The sequence below is a fragment of the Myodes glareolus genome, chromosome 10 (genome assembly GCF_982192425.1).
Source record: "Myodes glareolus chromosome 10, mMyoGla1.1, whole genome shotgun sequence".
Lineage (NCBI taxonomy): Eukaryota > Metazoa > Chordata > Mammalia > Rodentia > Cricetidae > Myodes > Myodes glareolus.
In genome coordinates this window covers 86,527,249-86,537,167 of record NC_142035.1, presented here as the reverse complement: position 1 = coordinate 86,537,167, position 9,919 = coordinate 86,527,249, and the positions used below count along the sequence as shown (strand labels likewise).

The following is a 9,919-nucleotide window of genomic DNA, read 5'->3' as shown; positions in this document are numbered from 1 at the left end:
CCTGGGCAGGGCCGTGAATTTCCCCCGCCCTTGCCTAGAGTGCGTTAATGGTGCCAGGCTCCAAGGCCTGGATCCCTTCCTCTTCTCTCCTCCACCCTTCAGCAGGCCTCTGGCCCTATAGAGGTGCGGGGACCTCTGGGCTGTGAAAGAGAACTGCCATGGTCGGTTGAACACGTACTGTACTAAGTGCCAGGCCTGAGCTAAGTATTTGCCAAGCCTTCACTCAGTTAATCCTCACACCACCCGGAGGACACAAGATGAGATTGTCCCTGAGAGTGACAGGAACCTGCAGCCTTCGGCCATTGGCTGTGGCAGGCAGCTTTCTGCGCCTGCACAGACTCCTCGTTGTGACTGCTTTCTCAGTCCTCCCTCCGGGTCTTTCACCTCGGGACCTGCCCCTGCCCTTCCTTCCCCCGGAATGTAGATTTCTCCGCATCTCTTGCTTATCTTGCCAGCTCAAGGGAAGCTGAAGTTGCCTGTTCTGTGGATCACCCCCAACCCCCCCCCCATTCCAGGTATTCAGTTTGTACAGAAACTGAACCTGCGCTCCAAGGACTCCTCACCAGGATCACACGCTGGATCTTTAGCCCAAGATCAGCTGTATAAAATGAGGCAGACCCATAAACAGCAGCCTGGGGCTGGCTCCTCCCCTGGGTTATCTGAATGCCTTTCTCTGGGAGATGGGGGATCAGCCTGTGGGCCTTTGGAGGTTGCTATGGAAACCGAAAACTGCCTCTTGTACATTAAGAGAAAACTCTTGTGTCCAGGCTTTGAATTCCAGTACTTCACCCTCATTGTCAGCCTAGAGCGAAGTTTGGGGTGGTGGGTGGGGGGGTGGAAGTGGAAGGGTCCCTCCCCTTAACCCTCAACAGAGAGGCTGTGGGAGCTCCAAGTGTGCAGGAGCAGATAGGGTCACAGGCAGAGCCTAGACCAAGCTAAGTCTTCCATAGAGATGTAGTTAGTGGACACATTGATTCGCCTCTCATCATGGTGACCCTGTCTCAACCTCAGCACTATGGACAGGGAAATGAATGGAAGTGTCTGCTGGACCCTCAAGAAGCCCTTCTGGAGCCTTCGGAGGAAAGGGAGCCGCAAGTGAGTCTAGTCCCCTGGAGCTGAGCTTCCATTTGTGAACTTGGATCTGTCCAGCATCCTCCCTGGGTCTCTGGTGTCCTCATCTGTGTCTGTCCAACTGGTCTTTCTTCTCCTGTGACTTGGGACAGACTAAAGGAGAGAGGATCCAGACCAATTTCTCCAGAGGCCTTTGCAGCCCAGCCTTGCTGCCAGGTCCAGGCAGGAATCCAACAGGGAGGGGCCTCCTTCCAGGCTGCCAAGCGTGCACACGCCTCAGCTCTAATCAGGCTCCAGATCTAGAGGGGAAATTCAGGCATCCCTGCCGCTGCAGGCCTGACAGGGCCCAGCCCCCTGCACGGGAAAGACACTTCACTGAATGGATATGAAGTGAAGGTGGTGTACCACTGCCCTCAGGGCCTCTCCTTCCTCCCCAGAAATAAAGACCATCGGATAAAATCTTGCACACTTGTATTCGCCTGCATGTGCACACAAGTACAAACACACACACATACTGCAGCTGCAGCAGAGGGCTGCAGAGGAATGGCCCAAAATGCAGTAAAGTCACTGAGTTCCTGAGCCTAGATTTTAGCCAGGCCTGTCTCATCATGTCACGGCTCATGCTGAGCTACAGTGCTGTCAAAGCATTGGTCAGGGCCTCGCTGTGCTATCGGGGACAAGGAGTTGGGCCTCCTTGGGCCTCATCTGTGGGCAAGCATTCCTATCAATCTGACGAGGTTGATGTATTAGTTGCTTTTCTCATGACTGTGACAAAATCAACCCTTGGCAGAAGCAAGCTTAAGGGGGAATTTATTTAGGCTCACAGCTTGAGGGTATAATCCATCATAGTGGGCAGCAGCGGTTTCGGGAGCCCGAGGTTGCCGGCCGTGCTGTATCCACAGTCAGGAGATGGAGAAAATGCATGCTGGTGCCCAGGTTGCTTTCTCTTTTGTTCAGTTCAGGACTCCAACACAGAGAATGAGGAGACAAACATCCAGGCTGGGTTCTCTCAACTGCAGGCACACTCATGGACACACTCAGAGGTATGTTTCTACATGATTCTAAACCCACCAAGTGGACAGTGAAGATGGACCACGCGAAACCACCAACAGGGTGAGGAGCATGTGGGGCACTCGGGATGGGTGAGGAGCCACTTCCACGGTGCCCATACCACGGACTCCTCTGAGGTTCAGAGCACCTCTCCCTGGGATGGGTGAGGAGCCACTTCCACGGTGCCCATACCACGGACTCCTCTGAGGTTCAGAGCACCTCTCCCTGGGATGGGTGAGGAGCCACTTCCACGGTGCCCATACCACGGACTCCTCTGAGGTTCAGAGCACCTCTCCCTGGGATGGGTGAGGAGCCACTTCCACGGTGCCCATACCACGGACTCCTCTGAGGTTCAGAGCACCTCTCCCTGGGATGGGTGAGGAGCCACTTCCACGGTGCCCATACCACGGACTCCTCTGAGGTTCAGAGCACCTCTCCCTGGGATGGGTGAGGAACCACTTCCACGGTGCCCATACCACGGACTCCTCTGAGGTTCAGAGCACCTCTCCCTGAGTTTTTGTTGGCAGGCATTGGCATGAGTGTGGCTGTCCACATTGACAAAGAAAAGGAAGGAAGAAAGCAGGCATGACTTGTGGCTTACTGGTGAGTGCGGTGCTAAAACACCACAGAGCCTGGCTCCGGCTCAGACTAAAGCAGCATTCCAACCAGGACTAGACATAGTATGTACTTTTAAAAGATGATTTTAGTTTAATTTTTTAAAACGAAGTCTTACTCTAGCCAAGGCTAACCGAGAACTCACTACACAGGCAAGGCTGTTTTGTACTTGCAGCGATCCTCTTGACTCTGTCTGCCCAATGCTGGAATTACTTACAGGATGTGCCACCATGACCAGCTTTTTATTTTAGGACTTACTGCATTTTATGTATATGAGTTTGGCCTGCATGTCTTTCTGTATGTGTGCCTGCCATGTGTTTACAGAGATCATAGGAAGGTATCAATCCTCTAAAACTGGAGTTGCAGATGGTTATGAGCCACCATGTGTCCTCTGCAAGAACAAGTGCTCTTTACTCCAAGCCCTCTATCCAGTATCACACCCAGCTTTTTTTTTTAATAAAAAATTGTTTTTGTTTTTGTATTTCAAGATTGAGTTTCTTTGTACAACAGCTTTGGCTGCTTTGAAACTCGCTCTGTAGACCAGACTGGCCTCTGCCTCCCGAGTGCTGGGATCAAATGCATGCATGGCCACCACCCTGTATTTAAAAGATTCTTAAATGAGCATTTCTTAAACTCTGAGCCATCTCTCTAGCTCCTTTATGAACATTTTTATTTATGTTTATTAATTGTACAAAACAATGAGTTTCGTCTATTATGATGGCACGGATCTTTAAAAATTCCAGCATTTAGGAAGCAGAAGTAGGCGGATCGCTGTGAATTTGAGGCCAGCCAAGCAAGGGAACATAGTGAGACCTTGTCTCAGAACAAACCAACCAGAATAATGAACTTCATGATGATATTTCCGTACATGCTTGTGGGCTTATTGGAAATATCCTGTCCTTGTTTGAAGATAATACCTGGTATGGTATTAAACAAACGTATTACAACTCAGCGGATACCATAAATTCGCGGGAGGAGTCCACAATGGCGCAGAGTCGCCACGCCCCCTCTGCCCACAGCCAATAAGCTGCCTCCCCCGAGCCGTTCCCTCCCCCCCCCCCCCTTCTGCAGCACCTTGACTTTAGCAGGTTTGTTGCTCGGTTCAGTAGTGGATCCCTAGGTGTTACCCCCCAACTCTTGGGGCTCAGCTGAGAGCCAGGAGATACATCCAAGGGCCAGAAAACGCTGATATTCGTTCCGAGTTCAAGGTCCAAGTCGGCCCCAAATAATTTTGTAGATGGGGAAACCGAGGTGCAGATAAGGGAAGCGTATGCACAGGTTCATCCTAAGTGGAGAGCAGAAGGTTAGACCAGGGTATTCTCCGCCAAAGTAGTCATCCGGTTACGGGTTTTGGGGGTCCACCCTGGAGGAGCTGGAACCGAAGCCACTGCACTAAATCTGCTGGCTAGGTTTGCCTCAGTTTCCCCGGCACTGGCTTTGTGGGGAGCTGGAAACTGACGGTTGCTGAGACCCATTTACGACAGTTTCGAGGTTCCTTGCGCCTTAAATCCCAAGTCCTTTGCTGTCCTGCCCTCCCGCTCGAGCCTCTCGGTGATCTTCTGGGAAAGTCTGAGACTTCGTGTTTCCTTCTCTAGAATGAACTGTTCAGCCTGCCGCCAAGCTGCAACTGCGCAGGCGCCAAAACAGCCAACCAAGAAGGCTGAAGAGTGGAAGCCAGAGGCTCTAGGAGCTTCAGGGCGGAGAGTGAGGGAGCCAATGGTTGGAAGGAGGAAGGGTGGGAGCTTACGGTCACTAGGAGGAGGTGCTAGAGATGGGCTGAACGGACGTCTAGATAGTCCTGGGCTGCGGAAGTTGAGCGACTGGGAGGCGGGCTTAGGGCCGGAAGCAGGAAGGAGGGCGCAGGACGCAGGGCGCCGCGCCAGCTGTGCTGTCGGCCGGTGGAACTGTCTGTGGCTGGAGCAGGATGGAGAAGCTGCGGCTTCTGGGCCTCCGCTACCAGGAATACGTGACTCGTCACCCAGCCGCCACGGCCCAGCTGGAGACTGCAGTGCGGGGCCTCAGTTACCTGCTGGCAGGTGCCACACTGACTTTTGACCCATTTCTTCGGGCCCCTGACCCATGACTCCTAAGGCCCTTTCCCTGCGGACTCAGGGTAGTGGTCACTGTGTTTGAGTTCCTGTGGCATATAGGAAGTTGAGGGACACAAAGCTGCAGGGTGAAACAAACGCACACCAACGCCTCCTGTACCTTCTTCCCCAGGTCGCTTCTCCGATTCACACGAGCTGTCTGAGTTGGGTGAGTTGGGCTCTGGACTGGGGACGAGGAGTCTGGGGAGGAGGAAGGCTTCCAGAGGACATAATCGCCCTGGCTCCAGGGCCTGGACTGCCCTTTAGATTGATGTACCATGCTCAGTCAGACAAGTTCAACTGTCCACTGTGCAGGACCCTTGGTGTTCCGAGATGGGAGACCTGTGAGGGAGAACCTTGACTGGCTATTCTGGTTTGGCTCAGGATTAAAACTCTTCTGTCCTTGCTGGTTCATCCATCTTCTGCGTATGCGGAGGGCACTGTTGTTCTGTCCAGTGGAGGAAATAAAAGGTCACCAAGGCTGGGGAATAGTCCCTGATGTCAGGGCTACATTCAAATGCCACAATCCCCATACTATAAATGTGTCAGCCATGTTTGCTTAGTTTGTGGGGGAGTGATGGTCATGAAAGGATGAAGTAGATTTTAAAAGGTAGTTGTGATGTAGACCTTCAGGGGGACAGGATGGTCTGTAGAGAGAGCAAAGGTGAGATGCTGGAGCCGCAGGGCAAGGGCTAGCTTGTCACTGCAATCAGATCGTTATTATTGGTTCAAATGTCAACCTCAGGAGAGCAGGGCTCTCTAAGTGGGAGAAGAGGCATGTTGGTTTCCACACAGTCTGTGGGTAGCTGAGTACGACTTGTGACCGGCGATCCGTAGAGCTCTGGGGTAAAGGTGAGGGGTGAAGGCCACATCAGAGCCAGCCTCTCAGGCCCACGCTCTGCTTCTCAGTGTACTCCGCCTCTAACCTGCTTGTGCTGCTCAATGACGGGATACTCCGGAAGGAGCTGCGAAGAAAGCTGCCTGTGGTGAGAATTCTGCCGGGAGCCGAGGGTGGGAGCTCGGGGACTTGGGAAGAAAGCGGTAAGGAACAGCACGTGTGTTGCAGTCTCAGAGTGTGGACACGCCCGTGTTCCTGACCATCAGTTGTCCTAGTCTCACACAGCCAGCCTGTTAACAGTGGATGGTGTCTGAACTTAGGTGTTAGGCTTGGAAAGTGGGAGCTTCCCCCTCCCCAGCAGAGAGGCCCTCTTTCTCCAGGACAGTGCTTGGGGCTAGGGGAACCCCTGACCTCTGGGCTTCTTGCAGTCGCTGTCCCAGCAGAAGCTGCTGACATGGCTGAGCGTGCTGGAGTGTGTGGAGGTGTTCATGGAGATGGGGGCTGCCAAGGTGTGGGGTGAAGTAGGCCGTTGGCTCGTCATTGCTCTCATCCAGCTGGCCAAGTAGGTTGGATTGTGGAGGGCAGGACTCAGGTGGGGTGACCCAGGCCAGCTTTGAGGGTGCTCAGCGGAGCAGCATTGCTGCCCGCTTCTAGCTGCCTCCCTCTATCTGTGCTATACTGCTCAACCCAGGGCTGTCCTGCGCATGTTCCTGCTCATCTGGTTCAAGGCTGGCATTCAGACCTCACCCCCCATTGTTCCGCTGGACAGGGAGACTCGGACACAGCCATTGGGTAAGCTGCTTCTCTGCCCTGAAGTGGAATGGGACATGGGACTGCTCTGTGGATTTGGATCACATTTCTCATGAGCTCAGCACCCATTATTCTGTAAGAAGGAACAAGAAAGACAGGTTTGGAGAAAATCAGAACTTAAACTTGGGAGTTTTTATTTTTCCTGATCTTAAAGATCACACCCAGAGCCTTGGGCATGCAAGGCAAGTACTCTACCACTGAGATACACTCCCATCCCTGATCCTGAACTTGTGGTACCAGAGTCTTCCTTCTGTCTTTTGGGCTCCAGGAACTAGGCTGACATAGGTGTCCTGCCAACATTGTCTCTGGGCCTGGTTCTGTATCATGAACCTTAGGCTCAAGAGTCAGGGTACCCAGCTGCTTTGGCTCCTCTGTCAGCCTGTTTATCTTCCCTCACCTTGAGTGGGGACAGTGATGGACCTCCCACATGAACGTTGACAGCAGAGGGTTGAGAGAATATGGCCTCGTGGTCCCGTAGGCCCAGTAGTTACTGGTGGACTGGGCCTTCCCTTTTTTCCTCTGGGTTCTTATTTGGCTGTGACTATGAACCAGGGTAGGTTATAGAATGCTTCCCTCGGTGGAAAGGTTTCTTGTTGAACCACAGTCCCTGGGTGCGATTACCATGGCTCAACTACTGCCTCAGGACAGTCTCTTGTGTTCTCCTCGGGCATTCACTGCACGTTCTCTGGGCTCTGCTAGGAATGTGTCCCTCTTACTTTATGCCCTGTCTATACCTGTAGATGGTGATCACAAGCCAGGCAGCCAGGAGCCATCCTATGTGGGGAAACGGTCTAACAGAGTGGTGCGGACCCTCCAGAACAGTAAGTGCAAGATGTCGCTGGACTGGGCACCTAGGTGCTGAGGTCAGTGTGAGCCTGAGGGACTGGCTCCTGCCAGCACTCACTCCACCTCCTGCCTCACTTGCCTATCCTTATGTTCTAGGCCCGTCCCTGCACTCACGACACTGGGGGGCCCCCCAGCAGTGGGAAATTCGTCAGAAACAGCAGCAGGAGGAACTGAGCACACCCCCAACATCTCTGGGGCTGCAGGAGACCATTGCAGAGTCTCTGTACATTGCCCGGCCCCTACTGCACTGTATCCTTAGCTGTGCTGGAGGCGGGTTGGGGAGGGGCTGAGCCGGACCGTGCACTGGAGACATCCTTGACACCTTGACTGTCAGTGCTCAGTCTAGGCTTCTGGGGTCAGCGGTCGTGGACACCCTGGCTACTATCTGGTGTGGTGGATATGACTAGGTGAGCATCAGCAAGGACTCCATTCTCCCGTGGGCTTTCTGCATGCCGTTTGGCTATCCCTCTCAGGGACATAGGTCACTCTTGTTCTTATGCCCCTTCCCCACAGCCTGAGTCTCTTGAGTAACAGAAAGAGCCTGACGCGAAGGGAGCAGCTCGAGCTAAGGCGCCGCACAATCCTGCTGCTGTACTACCTGCTGCGCTCGCCATTCTACGACCGCTTCTCTGAGTAAGGCGCCCTCCTCAGCTCCCTTCACCTCCGCTGTATCAGCAGGGCTGTCCATGCTGCACGGAGAGGGCTGAGTCCGTGCTGCTTCTGGAGCTGTCCAGGATGCAGCCACCAGGGCCGCTGCCCTCATCAGGCCAGTGTGAGCTTACGTGCTTGTTGGCGAGAGAAGCCACTGAGGGTCGGGTAGAGTTCTGCGAAGCCACCATTGAGGCATATCTCCAGCTCTTCGCACCATAGGCTGTCCATTTTCAGAGCAGTTGCTGTACTTCAAAGGGGCCCTGGCTAGGCTGTCACTGCTGGGCCCATCCCACCCTGGCTACCTGTGAGGTCTCAAAGCCTCTGCCTTAGCCAGAGAAATCTTTCAAAAAGGCCTGCAAGGATGCCTATGATCTGTGGTGGAGTTTCTGAGCAGGAGCTGGGCTGTGAGACTTATGGGCTCAGTTCCTCACCTGTAAGATGGAGATAGTGATGGCACCCATTTGCAGGGGTCAAATAGGGGTCGGGTGTTTGGCCATGCTTGGTCTGTAGTGAGCATGTGATAAATATTAGGTCTTTTTTTTCACCAGTGTTTGCTGGTGATCAAGCCTAAGGCTTCAAACATGCTAAGCAAGTATTCTACCCTGACCACACTCCACATGTTCTCTCCCTATTCCCAACATCATTACATCCCACCCAAGCCCCATATGGAAAGTCCCGTATCTTAAACAACAAGCATCTCCTTGAGCCAAGGGGGACCCTTCTTAGGCCCGGCTGCTCTGAACATTGGCTTGTGAGGCACTGTAGCTCAGCTCTCCTACCAGTTTACCTCCCTAGAACCTCCAGAGCGCAGGCCGTGCTACCCAGTGGCTTTAGGAAGGAAGCTCTGTTTGTTGTTGAATGCCGGGTGTAGCAAAGGCCCAAAGAGGGTAAATGAGGCAGCAAAGGGGAGGGGGAGTGTTGTGCTGGTGCTGACTGACAGGTGGACAGAGCCGTGGGCACGGTTGCAGCTGTAGATAGGTTAGTGCCAGCCATCTGGCCTTGTGCTGGAGTCTGTCTAGCCCATTTTGTGAAGTGCCTGGTGGTCAGAAAAGGTCATAGCTCCTGATATGCAGGAATCTACCCCACCCCCACCATGCTGTTTCTCTTTCCTGTTCAGAGCCAAGATCCTCTTCCTGCTTCAGCTCCTGGCAGATCATATCCCTGGTGTTGGCCTAGTAGCAAGTAAGTGGGTGGACAGCGTGGGTATAGTGTCCCCGAGTGGAGAGTAAGTGGGTGGACAGCGTGGGTGTAGAGTGTCCCCGAGTGGAGAGTAAGTGGGTGGACAGTGTGGGTGTAGAGTGTCCCCGAGTGGAGAGTAAGTGGGTGGACAGCATGGGTGTAGAGTGTCCCTGAGGCACAAACAGCCTGTCTCCTTTTGGTTTGATTATTGGGCAGTCAAGAGTGAAACCTAAATCAGTATTGGGAGGTAACAGACAGCTCCAGCGCCTAAGTTCACCCACAGAGGTGGGGAGACAGCTGTGTGGGGATTATTAGGCCACAGCAGGTGGCAAACCCTCTTCTGCCTGTGACCTGAATTATAGGAGACAGGCAAGGAGGGGCCTTAGGACCTGTTGAGTACCTGATCATAAAGACCTGCTGCTCACGCTCCTTGGCTCCCCTGAAGCCAGGGGTCTTTGCTGTGAACCTCATCTCCGTCATCGTGGCCGAGGCAGGAGACAGCTGCTGTGCTGGTGGCAGTGCCAAGGGGCCTGGCTTGGCCCTAACTCCTCCTTCCTTCTCATTGCAGGGCCGCTCATGGACTATCTGCCCTCCTGGCAGAAAATATATTTCTACAGTTGGGGCTGACGGACATGCAGGAACGGGTTGAGAGGGCCATGTGTGGGCTTTGTTGCTCTGGGCCTGCTGCAACCCTCCAGTCCCCCAGGTCCCTCTTCTCTAATAAAACTGTCTCTGGTCGTGTCCCAGCATGTGGCTTTGTGTCCACCAGCCA

General features: G+C 53.7%; 1 protein-coding gene across 2 annotated transcripts; it reads left to right on the top strand.

Moving 5' to 3' along the window:
• Positions 1–4,586: 4,586 nt before the first annotated feature.
• Positions 4,587–9,893, top strand: Pex16 (peroxisomal biogenesis factor 16). 2 transcript variants are annotated; one of them, XM_048428382.3, is made up of 11 exons: positions 4,587–4,772; positions 4,957–4,992; positions 5,733–5,809; positions 6,090–6,223; positions 6,353–6,453; positions 7,212–7,292; positions 7,414–7,566; positions 7,652–7,724; positions 7,831–7,950; positions 9,086–9,150; positions 9,716–9,893. In XM_048428382.3, the coding sequence occupies exons 1-11, from the start codon at positions 4,661–4,663 to the stop codon at positions 9,772–9,774; spliced, it is 1,011 nt and encodes a 336-aa protein (XP_048284339.1). In that variant the 5' UTR covers positions 4,587–4,660; the 3' UTR covers positions 9,775–9,893. The 2 variants fall into 2 exon arrangements, with proteins under 2 accessions (XP_048284339.1, XP_085552748.1); XM_085696622.1 differs by lacking the exon at positions 6,090–6,223 and having other exon boundaries at positions 4,668–4,772.
• The last annotated feature ends 26 nt before the right edge of the window (positions 9,894–9,919 follow it).

Excerpts from the sequence above, each read along its gene's own strand:
- Pex16 (XM_048428382.3), top strand. The coding sequence starts at position 4,661 with ATGGAGAAGCTGCGGCTTCTGGGCCTCCGCTACCAGGAATACGTGACT. Across the intron at positions 6,454-7,211 it reads GACTCGGACACAGCCATTGG|ATGGTGATCACAAGCCAGGC; the intron begins GTAAGCTGCTTC and ends CTATACCTGTAG. Across the intron at positions 9,151-9,715 it reads TGGTGTTGGCCTAGTAGCAA|GGCCGCTCATGGACTATCTG; the intron begins GTAAGTGGGTGG and ends TTCTCATTGCAG.